The sequence below is a fragment of the Camarhynchus parvulus genome, chromosome 2 (genome assembly GCF_901933205.1).
Source record: "Camarhynchus parvulus chromosome 2, STF_HiC, whole genome shotgun sequence".
Lineage (NCBI taxonomy): Eukaryota > Metazoa > Chordata > Aves > Passeriformes > Thraupidae > Camarhynchus > Camarhynchus parvulus.
In genome coordinates, this window is record NC_044572.1 from 19,825,987 (window position 1) to 19,844,365 (window position 18,379).

The 18,379-nt window shown below is 37.2% G+C and overlaps 1 protein-coding gene across 1 annotated transcript in view; it reads right to left on the reverse strand.

The window, feature by feature from the left end:
* Positions 1-18,379, reverse strand: part of MALRD1 (MAM and LDL receptor class A domain containing 1) — a 229,868-nt gene that overhangs the window by 184,041 nt on the left and 27,448 nt on the right. Inside the window, exons 9-13 of the mRNA XM_030944073.1 lie at positions 16,227-16,434; positions 9,632-9,778; positions 6,641-6,741; positions 2,819-2,986; positions 745-865 (exon numbers count right to left, since the gene is read on the reverse strand). Coding sequence (XP_030799933.1) covers positions 745-865; positions 2,819-2,986; positions 6,641-6,741; positions 9,632-9,778; positions 16,227-16,434 — 745 coding nt within the window. The remainder of the gene's footprint in view (positions 1-744; positions 866-2,818; positions 2,987-6,640; positions 6,742-9,631; positions 9,779-16,226; positions 16,435-18,379) is intronic.

Consider the following 18,379-nt stretch of genomic DNA (forward strand, 5'->3'; position numbering starts at 1 on the left):
GTAAATGTACCTCAACCCCACAATACTGAAGTTCTCTATTATGCCTTTAAATTTTTGGATATTAAATTCAGATACCTGACGGCTATAACTCATCAACATCACTCCTGACTGCACATGTGCCCATGCTATTTTTGAAAAGCAGCTGTTAGCATCAAGAAGACCACAGGCAGCAGTCTGACAGGTTATGTTGTTTTATATTTCCATCCATTGGCTCTTCAAGACAACAGTGTGAGTACAAAGATGAGTTTGGTGGCCGTTCATTATATGTCAGATATTTAGCAGTAATGATGGGAGAAACCTTTTGCCCTAAAGGTAAAGCAGGAGAATTTGCTCTTTAGTGCAAAATTTAGGACGCTTTGCTTCTGCCTCTGCATCAAAACATGAATGTGAGCAGGTACAAATAGGAAGTGGTACCAGGATATTCCCACTAGAGTTCACTTTGCAGAATTAGTGCAAAAGTCTTATAGCAGCTAATGCGTAACACAAGGATGAAAGCCTTCAATATAGAGCTATAGAATGGTTTGGATTGGGAAGGACCTTAAAGATCATCTAGTCTGCCATGGGCGGAGTCAAAGACCCATCAAACACTGCCTGGAACACTTCCAGGGAGAGGATTAATTACAGCATATGGACTTTTTTCTCAGATTATCCTCTACTTTATAAAAAGTAACTTCAAGTTGTCAGTAAATCACAGTTATATATAGCAGACATGGGGGAAAAGGTATTGAAAACCATGAAACTTGCCTTCACTTTCCTGGCTGACTCTTGGGAGTGATCTATTCATAATTTTACATTCCCCTGCTATACTGATATCATCAATAGCAACAGTAGCATTTGCTGTTAGAATAGTACCTCGCAAGATAATCTGTAAAGACAGAAAAAAAGTTAATTTATTAAAGGTAACATGATAAAAAGACACAAACACACACACACATTTATTTATATATTACTTTATAATTTATGACATCTGCACGTGAACGAAATAGTTCCTACAACACACTCTGAACATCAGCCAGGAAAAACTACAACTGAGATTTGGTCAGGTCAGAAATTTGCTCCTCCACTGTCAAAGCCATAACTACTTTTACCTAGGGAAAGTTATGCAACCCAGATGACCTTGCTTCAATCAAAACTGTTTAAAGTCATCACTATTGAATGAATGGTCTTCCTGCTGGAACACATAAAAATTATATATCTTCTTAAATTAGCTATTCAAATATGATGATTTACACCACCATTTAATTGTGTTCATCTATACTGTGCCTGATGAAGTTAGTAATGTGGGGATAGATTGTAGGGATAATGTAGGGATAAATGTAGGGATAGCTTGAAGTACCTGCGCTGTCAGCCTCACCTCTGTGTCTGGGCAGATCATGGAGCAGATCCTCCTACAAGTTATGCTAAGGCACATGGAGGACAGGGAGGTGGCTTGAGACAGCCAGCATGGCCTCAACAAGGGAAGTCCTGCCTGACCAACCCAGCGGGCCTCTGCATCAAGGGTTATGGATCCCATATCTGGACTTCTGTAAAGCCTTTGACATGGCCCCCACAACATCCTGCTCTTCAAATTGGAGAGAGATGGATTTAATGGAGGGATTGTTAGATGGATGAAGAATTGGTTGCATGGTCACATCCAGAGTTTGGTGGTCAATAGCTCAGAGTCCTGACGAACATCAGTGAGAAGCGGTGCCCCTCAGGGGTCCATATTTGGACCAGTGTCATTTAATATCTTCATTAATGGGATCTAATGCACCCTCAAAAAGTTTGCAGTAGTGCACCAAGCTGAATGGTGCAGGTGACACACCTGAAGGACAGGATGCCATCCAGAGGGACCCGGACAACCTCAACAAGTGGCCCATGGGAATCTCATGAGGTTCAATATGATCAAGTGCAAGGTGCTGCACCTGGGCTGGGGCAACCCCCAGTATCCACACAGGCTGGGGATGAAGGGATTGAGAGCAGCCCTGCCCAGAAGGACCTGGGGGTGCTGGTGGGTGAGAGGCTGGACATGACCCAGCCATGGCACTCACGACCCAGAGAGCCAAACGTGTCCTGGGCTGCACCAAGAGCAGCGTGGGCAGCAGGGCAGGGAGGGGATTCTGCCCCTCTAATCTGCCCTTGTGAGACCCCAGAATATTGTGTCAGGCTCTGAGGTCCCCAGCACCTATTGGAGTGAGTGTAGAAGAGGTCACCAGGTCACCAAATTGATCAGAGTGATGCATCGCCTCTCCTGTGAGGAAAGGCTGAGAGAATTGGGTTTATTCAGCCTCAAAATGAGAAGGCTCTGAAATGACCTAATTGCAGCCTTCAGTACCTGAAGGGAGCCTACAAGAAAGATGGAGAGGGACTACTTACAAGGTCATATAGTAACAGCACAAGTGGAGTGGATTCAGATTTAAAAAGAATGCATTTGGATAGTGGGAAGAAATCCGTTACTTTTAGGGTGGCGAGGCACTGGAACGTTACCCAGGAAAGTTGTGGATGCCTCATTCCTGGAAGTGTTCAAGGCTAGGCTGGATGGAGCTCTGACCAACCTGGTCAAAAGAAAGGTGTCCTTGCCAATGGGGGTTGGAACAAAATAATCTTCAGGGTCCCTTGGTGTTTGTTACTAAAAGTTATTCTAATGCTTAGAATACTGAAACAATGGCTATGCTCTTTCATAGATGGATCTATGGAAAAAGTTGAGTTAAATTCTTTTTCTTATGACCATTAAAGAATAGAAAGTCTCTTTTTATATTCCATCATTAAAAGTAAATTAATTCTAAAGGCCAAAGTAAAATACCTTTTTGAAAGCAATGTAAATGTGATATATAGTTACCTGAAAAGGTAATTTCTCAGCCACACTTCCTACAGGTATATCAACTTTTTTCCAGGTCATCTCAGGCAATCCTGAAATGTCATGTAATTTTTCCAAACTTCCATTTAATGCAGTCCTCTTAAAGACAGAAAGCTGGGAATCCTGGGACAACCAGTACCAAAATCTTACCTGTTGAAAGATTTTTTAATGAAAAGCTTTAAAAAAATATATAATCAATCTGCAATAAATTCAGTACCAAGTAATATATGTACCTCATGACAAAGGCAGACATGATGGGTCTAAGCACAGACTTGGCACAAAAGACGGGGATGTTTGAAATCACAGAATGTTGAGGAGCCATACCATGTCAAAAGACAAAACTGTATTTAAAACTAAAGCTTATTTTTACAATTTACTTTTAACTTGTATGTATCAACTGGTGCAGACTGAATTATATGACTTCCCTTAACTTCTTTATCATAGTAAGCACTTAGAGACTTCTCAAAGGTTATTTTTCTTTACAAATGCTGGATATATGACAGTTTCATAGGCATGTTAATCTCAGAAGAGCAATCACTGAGATTCTTGTATGAAGGAAACCTTATGATCTGTTATTTGTAAAATCAACATAAATGAATACAGAAGACAGATTTTTAAAAGAATCTATTCATCTCCTGAAATAAGCAGATTGACCAATATATGGGAGGAAAATACAAGAACTGTATGTGGGTGAGGGGGCTTGTGAGGCAGAAAAGATAAGAAAACAGTGAGAATCACAGTTCACTCCCCTGCAATACAGAGTAATTTAATAAATTTAATTTATTTTTTGTACTGATACATTATTTTTTTTAATAATACCCAGGAACAAATTCAGCTGAGAACTGAGGGAAAGAAATAAGATTTTCAAAGACTAATTTTTTTCTTTCCCCCTGAGTCCTTCCTGCTTCTCTACACAGACAAAGATTAAAATTTCTTCAACTGCAGTGTCCTTACTTCCTTGCAAAAGCCTTGATATTGATAATACTTGTCTCTTCATGAAAGTAAAACAAGAGCTGGATCAGTCATGCAGAAATATTCCTGTTAAAACACACTGCTACTTTTTAATATCATCTAGCTTCAGGTCTGGCAGACTCAGTCTCTCAACGTTTAATTTTACCACCACTTATGAAAATCATGTCTTGTATAAAATAATCATGATCCTTATTAATAAATTGAAATACTTTCCTGTAACTCATTCCCTCAGCAAAAAAGCTTAAGAAATTGAAAGCAGCAGGTATACAAGCACTTTCCAAATTGAGGTGTTTGAAGAATTACACTCTAAACAATTTAGATGGTTTTTGTTTTTCGAACAGCTTTTCAAATAAATTTATGTTTTTATTAAGTAAGAAATAATGTTACCTTCCTTCTTTATGTCTACATGTCCTACTATACAATGACTATTGTGCCCATTAAAGAGCCATAAACAGAGAGCTGTGACTAGAAATTTGCTTCTACAAGTGCAAAAACCGTGAGCTAAATGAAGATGTTTCTTAACTTACATCTACAAAAAGACCCAGCTACCAGAAGCTGCAGAAAGAAGTTACTTCTAAGCTTCAATTAACCAGAAAGGAACAATATAAATCTGTTACCCTTCAACTCAAATATTTTTTTTTTATCAACCAGAGCTAAAGAACTTGTAAAGCTAGTAATAAACATAGATCTCTTTGTGTAGATCCTTTTATCCTCTCAGTGGGATATCCAACAGAGGGCATCATCTCACATTAATAGGCAGAGAGCGTAACACATCCTAGTGAGCAACCCCTATTCGTTGCTCTTTCCCAGAAATAAAAGTCTGCAGGGATAATGTGGCAGAAAGCCAGACTTCCAGCCCTCAAAAACACTCTCCTGACAGACACGTACCGTTAGGTAAGAACTTGCTCTAGCTTTTGTTGGATCTAAGAATTTTAAATTCATTCAATACATGCATACTTATAATAAAACTTTTTTCTTTTCTCACTTTTGAAGTGGAGAAAAATATGTGCATCCCTGCTGCATCTGTGTTTATTTTGAATGCAGACCAAACTCTGCAAAAGATCTTACTAGAATAATTCATTGATTCAGTATCAGTGGTGCCCAGTTTGCCTTAAGGGTTTCTAAGATAAATTAATCTGAATCTGAAAGGTGCTTATCTCCTCAGCATCAAAGTCAACAAAAGTGAGATGGAGCTGTCTAAACAAATGTGCTGTGAGTACAAAGGCTGTTGGGTGTCCCAGGAGTAGTGCACACACAGGGCTTCCATGGGATGGTTCAGGACTTCTGAGTTCCCTGCAGCAGCATTCTGCTTGAGTTTATCCTGCATATACATTATTTCTGACCTTCTACAACACTAAGAAGTCACGTGAAGATTAAGAACTGTGAGATTGCCTTAAGGGATTGCAAGAAACTGTTCTTGAATTGTTTCAGAGGCTTCTGCTCCTCAGCTGCAAGTGGCAGCTATTCAGCTGAGATCTGGTAACTCACTGATGTTTATAGTCCAAGTGAGCTGCAGTTTTGAGTAGAACAGATTTAGCTAAGCTAGCACTTGTTTCTGGTCCGTCAGACAAGATAAAACCTAAGAAGCCTAGATCCTGCTGGAATAAAATTCTGCTGCTTGTTGGAACTTCTAAGTGCATCTCCTTATTTTCTGACTTATTCTCTTTTTTTAAAAAAAGTTTTCTCAGTGGAATTAACAGTTTCTGTTCTACATTGAGTCTTAAAAGTTAAGCAACCAGTCTAAATTTCATTTTGTTTCTTTAAGTCTTCTTTTTTTTCACAGAACATAATAAAATTATTTTGGCAACTTTTCTCTGTCTTTTCCTTTTCTTCTGTCTTTTTAAATGAGAGGGGATTATACAGTATCAGAAGAAAACCACATCATAACTACACAACTTAACTTCTCCCAAGTATGGCACAAGCATTGAAAAGTTACAGAATACAAAAAAAATTTAAAAAACCTCTTAGGAAAGAAGAAATAAAAAGGAAAAAGAGGTACAAAACTGAACCATGTCTATTAATTTTATTCAGTGGCCAAAAGGACAAATAAAAATACAAGTGTGAATGTAGTGAATAGTTGTTGTTCATATTTATTTCTTCAAGTTTTGTTTTAAAAATACAGAATTTTTTTGAAAATTAAAACCATCTAGTTATAAAACTATTTTCATTTTTCATCTAATATTTTTCTATTTTTTGTTCCTCCTGATTAATTTTTTCCTGCTACCTGTCTCATTTTTCAGCTCAACCACTATCCTGGCTGGTTGCTTTGCTTTCATTTGCAGAGCCACAAGACATCTGAAAAAAATCCACATTTCAAAGTAACTCCCAAGTACTGCACTGATCAGCTTAAAAAGCATCCTCCTCAAACTATGAATTTAAGTTTAGTGCATGTCTGGGGTATGGTAGCTAGTTCTCTCTGGTCACACCAACACAGCCTATGTGCATAGTGACTTCAAACCATAGGTGTCCCATTATGGAGCCCTGGTTATGTGACTTTCCTGTCTGCAGACAGCAGAGTGGCTGTCTGATAGAGCCCTGTTATCATTGTCCAGATACCTTTGCCAAAGTGCACAAAAGCCCGGAGCATGTCCCGAAATCAGTCACCTGCTGGGTGCTTTGAGAAAGAATAGTAGTAATCAGATATAAAAATTTGGCAGCAAAACAGTAAAAATAGCTTTCTTCTCTGTCCTCCCAAAGCATTAATCTTTAACTCCTTCCACTGGTATTGATATGGAGCCCTCAGCAGCAGCACTTAGAGCATGAAGAATATCTGACCTGCATCAGCTGAGGGATAGGTCACAAAAATGGGGACAGTTCATATCAAAGTGTTACCTGGCAGCAGGAGAGCCCAGGGACAAGGAAAGGGCTTCCCAGGTGAGACATGGCCATCTTTGTGCTCCTCTGATGTGATCCGCTGAAGTAAATGAATGATCCTGTAAACAAATTTTATTTTCAAGTATGAGAAGTATGTCATGTTCCAATGGCAAATGGCTACCTCGGAGAGGTAACTATATGCTTCATGAGACTCATAAAGCTTTTTCATAGATCAAAACAATCTAAACTGCTTTGCCATCAGTTCAGTCTCTGCGTATAATGAGGAGAGTGTCATAGCAGGCTGTGACAAGCAATGTCTATGTGGGTAAAGACAAAACAGAATTGCCAAATGCTCCTGGCTCTTCCCTCTTGTAAAATTGTCATGACTGATTTCAAAGACAAGGAGAGAGGGAGAAGGAAATAAGATTTTTTTGGGCAGGTATTGCTGAGACCACCATGTCATGGTGCGTGCAAGCACATAAACCCAAGGAAGTGACTACAGAGCCCCTCAAAGGCAGTTCAGGTGCTGAGAGCATTACTGTGCAGATCCACTGGATGTATTTTTTATGTGCTTTCCTCAAGAAAAAGCTTTAAGATCTCCAACCTTTAAACTCTACAAGTATTACCCATCACCTTCACACGTCGCCCATCCACTCTCTGCACAGACTGGGGAGAGCAGAGGAGCTGCAACACAGAGAGCCCTGGAGATCAAGCAACAGAGACCTCAGCCAAGATCCCTAAAGGACACATTTTAATTGGCTTGAATATTGTTTCAAACAGAATTTAAACCAGAAATTATTTCCTTTAGGGTACAGTATTCATTGTCAGCACAGCCCAGCCACTTTTAAGCATGCTAACAATGTTGCAGACCACAGGAGCCAATGGAATAAGCTGTATTTTCTCATGGGGTCCACAGACTTGACATTGTTGTCTGTGCTAGTGGGGATGAAAGCTTAATTAAAGATCTAATCTGAACTCTGGCAAATGCACTGCATTTGGATTTGAACTACAGCAGATGTGCTTCAGACAAAGGTAGGGAAGGATAAACATTTTCAAGGGGCCCTAAAGCAGCATATTTTGAATGCCGTCAGTGCTGCCTTTGCTGAATACTGAGACTTTTTCATGAAAGTCTATGCAAAACAACACTAAAGGCTCAGTCTTTTTTGAGCATTTATATTACACATATTGCCTTACATCTTGGAAAATCAGCTATTGTGCTGCCACAGTCATACTCCTTAGCCACTTATTTCCCATGGATCTGTAATGAAGCTGAGGGTTAGGTCCAGCCCCACGTGAATAATGGCATTGCTTTAGCAAGGTTGGCACAAAGAGGGGACCATTCCAGCTCCCTGTACAAACAGGAATGCTGCATTCCACAGCATGAGGGAAGCTCCCCTCATTGGAATGCAAGGGTACTTCAAAGGACCCTCTTTAATTTGCAGCTGAGCCTCTACCGTAGTGTTGTTAAGATCTTCATTAATCAAAATTTGCTACTGCCCTCCCCAGGAGAGAAGGGAGATGACCACTCTGCGGTACTAAAAGGAACAGTTGCAACTTGAAGGATGGTGATTTAATATTGGCAAAAACTTGCTCAGATTCTGGAATCCTAATTCTGAAGTCCCGGCTGTAGCAGGCACAATGATAGATTGGAACAAAACCACCTCAGAAATACCTTTTCAGCTAATTTATACAGAGAATGCAACATTACTGGGCTTCAGAGGTGGGGCATAGTAACCTCCAAATCTGCTTGAGGCTTCAACCTGCAGCAGCACTGAAACAAGCTTGTAAAAATTCAGGTGTCAAAGCAACTGAAGTGAAGCAGCACATAGCTCCACATGGGTGATGTTAATGTGATTCTAGGGCTGCCAGCAGCCTTCCTTCTGACCACATTACCCCTCAGATCTCATCAGCACCTAGAGCAGAGAAAGACACAGGCTGATCAGTGCACACTTCTGGAGCTTTGAGTTGGAAACCTCTAACACAGCAGTGTTTACATAAAGTTCAGTAATGCAGACCCAGTCCCACACTACAGGGAAAACAGAATGGAATATCAAACAGCTGCTGAGAAAAGTGAGTAGCAACTTTGGCGCCCTTCATCACATGAGGACCAGTGGATAAAATATGACTGTTCATTTAGAATCATTCTATAGCAGGCACATACATACTTTACCCACCACTGTCTCTCAGGAGAATTTTAATCCTGAGGTTCCTGTACCTGAGGAGGAATATTTAAATGTCACATTTCTTTAACATGAACATGGTACAGAAGTGTGGAGGTCTGGCTGCAGATAATATACATAATTAATTAAATCTAATTTAGAGGGGCTCTGGACTGCAACACAGATTTCAATCTTATCTTCACTGGAAGCAGTGCAATAGATACATTTTAATAAAATTAAAGTCACAGAATACTTGTCAATATTATTTGACAATGAAAAACATGCTTGGTAGTTTTATTTTTATGGAGTGGGCTATAATAACATTTTCACTTTGGAAAAATTTTTTTAACAGTCCTCTTCTGGAATAAAATGGTTTTCCAGCTGAATACATTTTATGGCAAATACAGGCTGAAGGAAAGACAACTCTTTAAAGGAAATTATACTCCCTCTATTTTTCCCAGACAATATGGATTAATTTCACTGGACTCTACGAAAAGTTGTTTGTCCAAATAATGCTTCCAAGAATGGCCCCTATGTGAATATTGGGTAAACAATGGTTATGATATGCACAAACAAAGTCAGCTGTCAGTTCAAAGGTCAATATCTCAGAAAAACTGCATTGAGTCTCATATCTCACTGATTGTGCAAGCCAAAAATAAGGGTTACAAAGACAGAGTAACTAGATCACAGCTAAAAAATATTATCTCCCACAGGCTGGCTTTCTGTAACATATTACCTGTGTTATTTACATACTGTGTGACATCCATTTCAAATCAGTTTTTATTATCAGTCTGTGACCATTTACAAATAGGAATTTTCATGACAGAAAAAGAAAAATAATAAGTCTCACCACGGCCCATATTATTTGTATGACCTCTGCCAGGGAGTTCTCTGTCCCAGGGAGCCTGTCCTTTCATTATGTTCCAGTCAGCATCACCTTTGCTCAGTGGCTTCCATCCACAAAGGTCAGTCTCAAAATCACATAAGGTGTAATTAGCTGTGGTAAGAACAACAACAACAACAGAGGATCAATAAGTTGAACTTGATGCAACAGTTTAATGCCACAGCTCTGCCTGTTTTGTACTTAGATGTACTTAGACTGTTGAAGAAGCAAAAAATGTGTTTCAGGTTATTCAGAGGGATAATTAGTTCTAGAATACAGGTAACAGGTTGGGCAGGCCCTTTCTTTCATAATCAAACTCAGAACCATGAAAAAAACTACCTATAAGAGAATAAGCATAGTAAAGATCTGTACATAGATTGCTGACATATTATAAAAATAATTTAAAATATTTTTAAAGAAGAATTGCATCAGTATTTTAGTTATGAATGTGCGAGAAAAATCAAATGCATTTAGGGCTTAAAATATATGGAAAGGAAAGATGAATTAAGCTTTCCTTTAATTTATTTTTGAAAATGAGATTTAAATTTATCAATTATTCAGATTGCCTAGAAATTTTTATTGCAAAGTGAAAGACGACTTTCTCAGCTGGTATGAATAAGACCAATTTAAATTGTATAAAAATTTCACACACTCCTACATTGATTGAGTACAAATAATTATTTTGATAAGAAAGTTTTATACCCAGAGTTTTCTTTCCTGGTCCAGAACAGCTTTCCAAGGCACTACAGCTAACTCCTGGGGTCACTTATTGCAATTGCAACCATTATTCTAGAACTGTATTTATCACTTTCTGCTCCCACACCACATTTATCTGATCATATCAGCCTCACATCATATATATTACTCCAATTTTCAGATTGTACAAAACCAAAATGAAATGCATCTTTCTTTAAGCATCATTGCAGCAAAGCTAAATACTGAAAGTTTCCAAAGAATATAGTGGTTATTGAGCAGCTAAATCTTAAGGTAGAAAATAAACCACAAATATGAGCGTCTCTTATCTGGCTTCACCATATACATTAAAATTTGATGGTGCGTAATTTTTTGTTTAGTGCAGCATATTTAGTTTAAAATGAAACTTGGCTAACTTATTTGATTAAATTTTCATGCTTTTCAGAAGGTATCTTTTTAATTAGACTTCAATTGCTAGTATATTAATGTTGAACATGCAAATTGATATCCAAGACTAAGCTGTTTTGGTAATTAATGCTATATCTAGACATTTTGCTTTCCTTAGCTAAGCAGTCTTGAGAGAACCAATGTGACACAAAAAGACAAACATTGTTTGCTTAAATATCTCTCTCTCCTGGCCTCCCTAAACCCCACACAAGGTCTTCTGCATAAACAGCTGACTGCAGTGTCTGCACAGTAATATCCAAGAAGACATCCATAAATAACCCTGTAGGTACCAAAGAAAATGAGTTAAAATAATGGTTTAAATATGAAACTAAGATCAAAATAGTACTAACAACTATTATTTTACAGCCCTAAAAGGTATTTAGCATGGAAACATTTTTTAAATTATTATTTTCTTTTAACTGGAGGCATTTGTGACCTCAAAAAGATTTGTTATGCTGATAAAAACAACAGCTTTTTTTGTGATCAGGGCCCATCATTGCCCTTGATGTTCAACGGGAAGAGAGGTGGTGAAATCAGCATTTCTTACATTGGTAGCCTGTAGTACAATTTCTTCTAACCCTATAGATATAGAAAGAAATATATCAATATCCCTTTTTATGCTGAATATATAAGCAGTGGGGGAAAAACAAGACATGCATACACAGCAAAACATGATCCCAAAAGAAATTGGTATTGTCCAGTTGTCCAGTCATTTTTACAAACTTTTTCAACTCTGAACACAATTATAAAGGTAGGAAGAACATTCGTGGTGGTGCACTTTGGAGTGTTTTTTGGTTGATGATCATGGTTGGGTTTCGTTTTTGTTGATGATGGTGGTTGTTTTGGTTTTTTTTTTCTTCTGGGTGGTGGAGAGGAAATAGAATATGGTAATGCTCACCACACTTTAGATGCTAAATGATTTTTTTTCCACCTTTCACATGAAATTTAAAGCTCTAAACAAGCACCCAGTTATGCAGAAATACTGACCAGAGTCAATTACCAAACCCAAGTGTTGCCCCTATGTAGTATCTGGAAGTGATACTTCAATTTAAAAGTGTAAATATGTTGTAGAACAGCTTGCCATCAACTGTGAGTGAAATGCACTTGTCCAAATTAACAGTCAAACTTAATCTTTATCCCTACTTAATTCTAAAAATTTAAGGGAGGCTTGTAAATATTTAATCAAGCTTGAAAGAAAAGTTCTGTGCTTTGGCTAAAATCCAAATCCAAGTAAGAGAGTTTTTCAGTGTGTTTTTTCATTCCTCAAACATTAATCAACCTTAAGAAATGTGCCTTTCCTATCAAACATTCAGCATTTTTATCTGTACCTTCAAGGGATTATAGATAATCTTTCACTATCCATAGTAGGAAAATAAGTGACTGCATAGCCTATAGTTTTTGAGTAGTCATGCTGCAGTTAAGTTTGACATAAAACTGTTTTCTGATGTATTTTGTCCCTTCCTACTGGAATTCTCAGTGCCAGAGCTTATCTTTTATATTTCACTAGGAAGATTTCAATGGATTCCAACTGCAGATACATTTTTGACAATTTGAGTGGAAAAGGAGTCAGTTCTCTATTTTAGACCTTTATAATTCAGCAAAACAGAAATGAAAATAGAAAGGAAACAACAATTTGCTTTCATTTTAACAGTAAGAAAACTTTGAATTTTTCTTTTTTAAAATTAATGTAAATATATCAGTATGGCTTCTTGTTCTCCACATGCACATACGAGATCAATGAACAGAGACTGACAATTTCAGGCAAATTCAGTGTCACAGGAAATGCACAAATGTTTAGTAAAACTAATGTTTCAGACTAAAAAGTGCTCTTTCCACTTCAATGTTGAATGTTAATAAAAATATTTGTGTCTGTGCTTACCTGCTGTGGAAGATTTCAAGGATTTGCAATTGTAAATTGCTATACTGTAAATGAAATGCTGTAAAAGCTACATGATGTTAAAATTATACAGGTTTCCGTCATTCTACATATTCCATATTCATAAATTATACAAATACTACAAAAAACTGAGAATACTTAAGGTAATACTAGAGGTGTTAAATTAAAAGCGGAAGAGGTAAAGATGGCTGTTTTAAGAAAGCTTCTAATTAAGCTAAATGAAGTGATCCTCTTTCAGAAATGCCTATAGGATAACCTCACCCCACAATAATTTTGAATTTACATGGATGCTGATGAGCAGATAATTTCCAGAAACACTACTGGATCAAAGTGTGATATTACCTGAAAATAGCAAATGCTTCCTAGACTTGTTTCCAAGCTGCTAGGACTGCTAGCAACTGATTCATTTGTATTTATGGGTTTATAAGTGTTGTGAAGTTTATGTATAAATAATGAAAAATAATAATAAGTATAGTGTTTGAAATATTAGTTATTTGACACAGTATTTAGTACAAAACTTCCTTTATATTGGGTGGGAAATAAAGAAAAGGCATCAACATGAAGAGGATCTTTATAGTCCTTTAAATTATCCAACTCCTGCTTCTCACTTTCTGTTCAAATATATTAACTAGGTTTTCATAATTTGTTATCATTCACTGAAATAAAAAATTTAGAAGTGATCACAAACAAGAGGTGTCAGAAAAGACATAATGAAAATGTAGAATTTATTAGTAAAATCTTTACTTTCATAACTTGACACTCCATTAGATTAATAGATTTTAACAACACAAAAAAAGATGTTACTGTTATGCATAAATGTTTCCTAGACAACTTCCTAATTTTTGAGACTTTTAAGTCTCCTAGACTTAAATATGTATTTATATAAATGAGCAGAGATTAAACAGAAAGATTAGGAAGAGTTACAAAACATTTATGTGTTTGTTCTTGTAGTAAATTGTGTTATTATAACACTACTCATGTCAAATCAACATGATCAAAAAGAAACATTATTTTTAAATTTCTTATTATAATGAAAAAAATAAATTCTTAAAGGAGAGGAATCCTTCACATTAAGTACCAGCTGTCTGCCATTGTTTTGTTCAGTAGGAGATCTGTCAGCTCTTTCAGTACCTGACAACACTTCGACAGTAGGAAACTACTGAGGATGTGCCCAAGGATAGATGCTAAAAGATCTAATAAAGGCTAAAACATGCATCACTGTACCAGATAGGAAATTTTACTGAAAATCAATATGAATAAATATAGTGAACTCTAAACATCATGGAGGACAATATCAAGATCTTGTGGAAAATTGATATAATGGGAATAAAAGAACAAAGGACAAAAATAAGATTTTTTTCTTCACACCTTTTTTTCTCAATAGTGTGGAAAGTGCCTAAAAGATGAATCTTCTAAGCTGACTAAAACTCCTGAGTACCTATATTCCATTAGGGCCATCTTTCCTGGAAAGGTGTGTGGGAAGCATGGAAGACAATATTATCCATTAAAATGGGCCAACTTTAACAATAGTTATTGCTATTTTAAAGATGGCACATTTTTATGTGTTCTTTCTTCTCAGCCAGTAGCCACAGAAATAAGCAACTACTATTGGTACTTATACTCCAGAAAATAACCTGTTTCCACCTTCTTTTTGGGGGATGAATATACTTTTGTGCACTGCTCCAATGAAATGATACCTCTTCAAACTGTGAATCTCTCAACAATCCCTATTCCTTAGTTTCAACTGAGTGTCATACTTTCCTTAATTTGAAGAGAGTTAGTGGAGAATCAGTGTCAGTACAAAAACCAAAGTTAATTGCAGAAACAACAACAGAGAATGGAGCACTAGGCAGAGATTTTGAAGAACATTTTGCACTGATTGTGGCTCTCATCATTCCTTGTCCCAGCACCATAACTCTGGAGAGTCTGCAAAGGACAGTGTTGAGAACATCGGGTCATTCTGACTTTTCCTTCTTGTGACAAATGTCTGTTTTTCTGACCCATCAACTTCACCAGGGCGGAGGAAATATTCCCAAAAATTCTACTGTGATCTTTAAAAGACTGACTAGATCTAGGTAATTTGTAATCTTTTGGTTACCCAACTTAAATGTCCAGTGTCTGAGTCACAGGCCTGTAAATATTTGGAGTTATCTTAATTTTCATCTTGTGTAGCATGATTAGAAGCTCCCTTCAACTGCAATAATTATTTTTCGTGATCCTTTGAAACCTAAAAATTATTCTTTTTTATTTCCACTTGCTCTTTACCACAATTCTTTTTCATTGTTATGAAGTGGGATTGCTAAATTGCTGAGAAATAAAGTCCAGCTTTGAAAATACAATTCACTTCCATTCCTCCCAAAGAACTTACAAGGACTCTCCACATTCTTACCCGTGGAGGTAGGACAGACACAGAGACACAGACACAGTATAGGGTCAAGCCTTGTAAAAATCCAAAAGAGTTCTCAGAGAGGGAGCCCTTACAGACTTTAATGTTTCCTTAGATTCTACCCAGAGATAAAACAGTATACCCCTTCCTATTTAAAATGTTATTTCAGCATTTGCACATATTACTTGTTTCAGGGATAGCTCCCACATGGTTATTTAAGTAATTGAAAAAAATTAAGGATTCTGACTGCGAGTTTAAAAAATGGCTTGCAGTCACAAATATTTCCTGAAGTCTCATCAAGGAATTAGAAAATAAAATATTATCAGTGTTTTTAATCGTGCTACCTTGAGCAATACACAAAATTTTAATTGGCACGTCCCAGCAGCAATATATATATCATCACTGGTATCTTAAATATGTGCACATTTTTTAGGTTAAACACATATTTAAATGTTACTACCACAAGCAAACATACATACTTATGCATGCCCTGTAGTATTAATTTTAGAAGCGATAGGGTCCCTAAAGACGTTTTCACTTGGAGATCTAAAATTATTCAGAATTATTACAGACATTTTTCAGTAATTTTAATTATTTTCTTTTTACTCTTGCTTGTACAGTAGACACTGTGGTTTCTAAACAAACTTACCTTCAGCTGCAAATATAATGAAGATGTACCTTCTGAACTACATTTCTGTGGTGATTTGTATCATAGTGCAAATATAATGTCACTTAATGCATTTTCTGACAGTAATTCACAAGGAGTCTAAATTAGAAAACTGTTCAGAGAACAAATCCCAAGGCAGATTTCATTCCCTTGCAAATTAGGGTTATGAAAGTGGTATATAGGGAATATATTTAAGCAAAACCACAGTAAATGTTGTATTTTAGCAGATTATTAAATAAATTACCTGCTGTATCTAAAACATAATGATGAGGCCAGACAGAGGAACACAAAGCAATGGAAAGAAGAAAATGCTATGAACATTTTCTCTAGCCTGTATGTCATTAAATATTCCAGGGGAAAAGAAGCCATAGAAATTTAAAGTATTTTTTCTAGTGATTTGTTGAAGGGAAATGTTCAGGTTTCACAGCACTCCTCAGCAGGCTGTCCCCCTAAAGCAATGGGGTTCACTCACAGCTGGTGGCTGGGTCCTCATCGCTGCCACCAGGGCAGTCCCGGTGAGAGTCACGGGCTGGTCCAGGGGCCACGGGCTGCCCATCCCTGCAGGGGGGTTCTTCCCAGGAGCACAAACCTGCTGGCTCTGATGGTGCAGCATCCAAGAGCTGGATGCTACTCAGGCAGATGAAACCTGCCCTGCTCTGGAGTGCTCCTTTAAACACAAGCTGTCAATAAAATATTTGCATTAACAGGCAACAGGGTGAAACTGATTTTTATTTACACAAAACAGTTCTAGGTGTAAAAAGGTGTAAAAGTGCTTTATAATTTCCATTGCAAAACTGTGGTAAATTTCAAACCAGAATCTGAAATTTTCCACGGCTATCTCATGTTGAAATTATGGAAAATTTTAAGCTGAAATTGGATGAATTCCAAGAGTGAAGTTAAAAAGAAAAAAAGTCTATTTTAAAGAAAAACCCCTAGTCTCATAAACCTTTAGCTAAAAACTAGTAACATCTCTGTGCTTTAGAAAGGTGTCCTGAAATTTAATATCCTAAAGAATCCATCTTCCTTTCTGAAGTGTCTTCAAAAGCTCATTTTGCAGATCTCCAAGAGAAAATTTCCATTTATAAGTGTGTAAATTGGGTTGGGGACTGTCCTTGGACATCAGCTGGCATAGCAGAGTTTAACAGTTGATAACTGTTTCATCACGTAAAACAAAATGGATGCACCCAGCCTCTGCTGGGGGGTTGGTCCCTGCCTGCTTGCAATCCTGGAACTGTTCTGGGCACTGGATTGGAGGTGGCTGATTTGCTTATGTCAAACCTTTCTACGAACCATGCCAATGTTTTAATTATTTGGACAATCACATGCCAATCCTGGGCATGCCAATCCTGGGCCTGTGCCTTCACCCTGCTTATTTTACTGCTGTTGACATGGACACAGAGATTCAAGGAGCATTTCTCTCTCTGACAGAGTTCCCTTGCTCTGAGCAGATTTAGCACAAGCTGATTTATAGCAATGAAATTCCAGAAGAGCATCTGTTGCTCCTGGGCATGGTGCAGCCCAGCTCTGCTGGCTCTCAAAGCAATGAAATTATCCCATTTGCGCTCTCAATGTTTCTTTTACCTGAGTAAAGCAGCAAGTTGGAGGAGGAAAGTTTGGATTCATCAAAAAGATTAGGATGGCAATAAAAGAAAGTGCTGAGAAAATAAAAATGAGCAGGAGTTAGAGGGATAAATAAAAATGGATTTGTGGGTTTTCACAGGCTGGGACATGACAGAAGTGTGAGTCTCAGAAAGTAGTTATGTGCAAGGATCACGAAGCACTGTGTTAGAGTATCTGACAAAACAGAAGAAAACTAGGACAGATCTGATTTGGGGCATAAACAGGAGGGTCTAGCACATTCCCCAAAGCCTGGCAATTAGGTTGGAGTGAAATCTCAAGAGGAATTTTTCTTTCTAAAATATGAGTTATATATGTCATTGTCTTCCACTACAGAAAATTTCTTCAAAATTACAAAAGTTGTCTAATGCTTCCATGCTCTCTCTACCAGTTCAAAAAAAAAAGAATGCTGTGCTGAAAATATGAAATAAGCACAAATTTAAAAATAGTATGTTTCCTTCCCTAAGTGCAAGGGATCCTTGCAGGTTTTGTACAAGAATACACAGTTTTGGCTTCCTATTCATATATATACAACCTAAACAGATGTTTATTTCATTTTAGATACTACAGATAACTTAATTACACATCTACTTGTATATTCAGAATTGTCCTTGTGGGAAAAGGATAGACAGGCAACAACACACCCTTAGAACCTACTAGCTTACTGAATGCATTCATTCTAACATCTGTCAAAATACCAATTCCTGCAGTGGGCTTAGTTTTTGTCCTTTCATAGAGATTATATTTTCAGCTGATTGCTGAAACAGTACAATATGATGGTTACTTACAGAACTACAAAAAATCGTAAATGGAAAGTTACTTAAAATTGAAATGTGTAAATTAATATAAAAATTAAGTAGCTGCAATTTAGCATTTATCTCTGTGTCTGAAATTTCAAGGAAAAGGCATCTTCCCAATTAGCGATTTACAAAATTTCACTGAAGTTCCACAAAGATCATTTACCTCATCTCACTTAACAGTATATATACATTTAAATGAGTTGGTAAT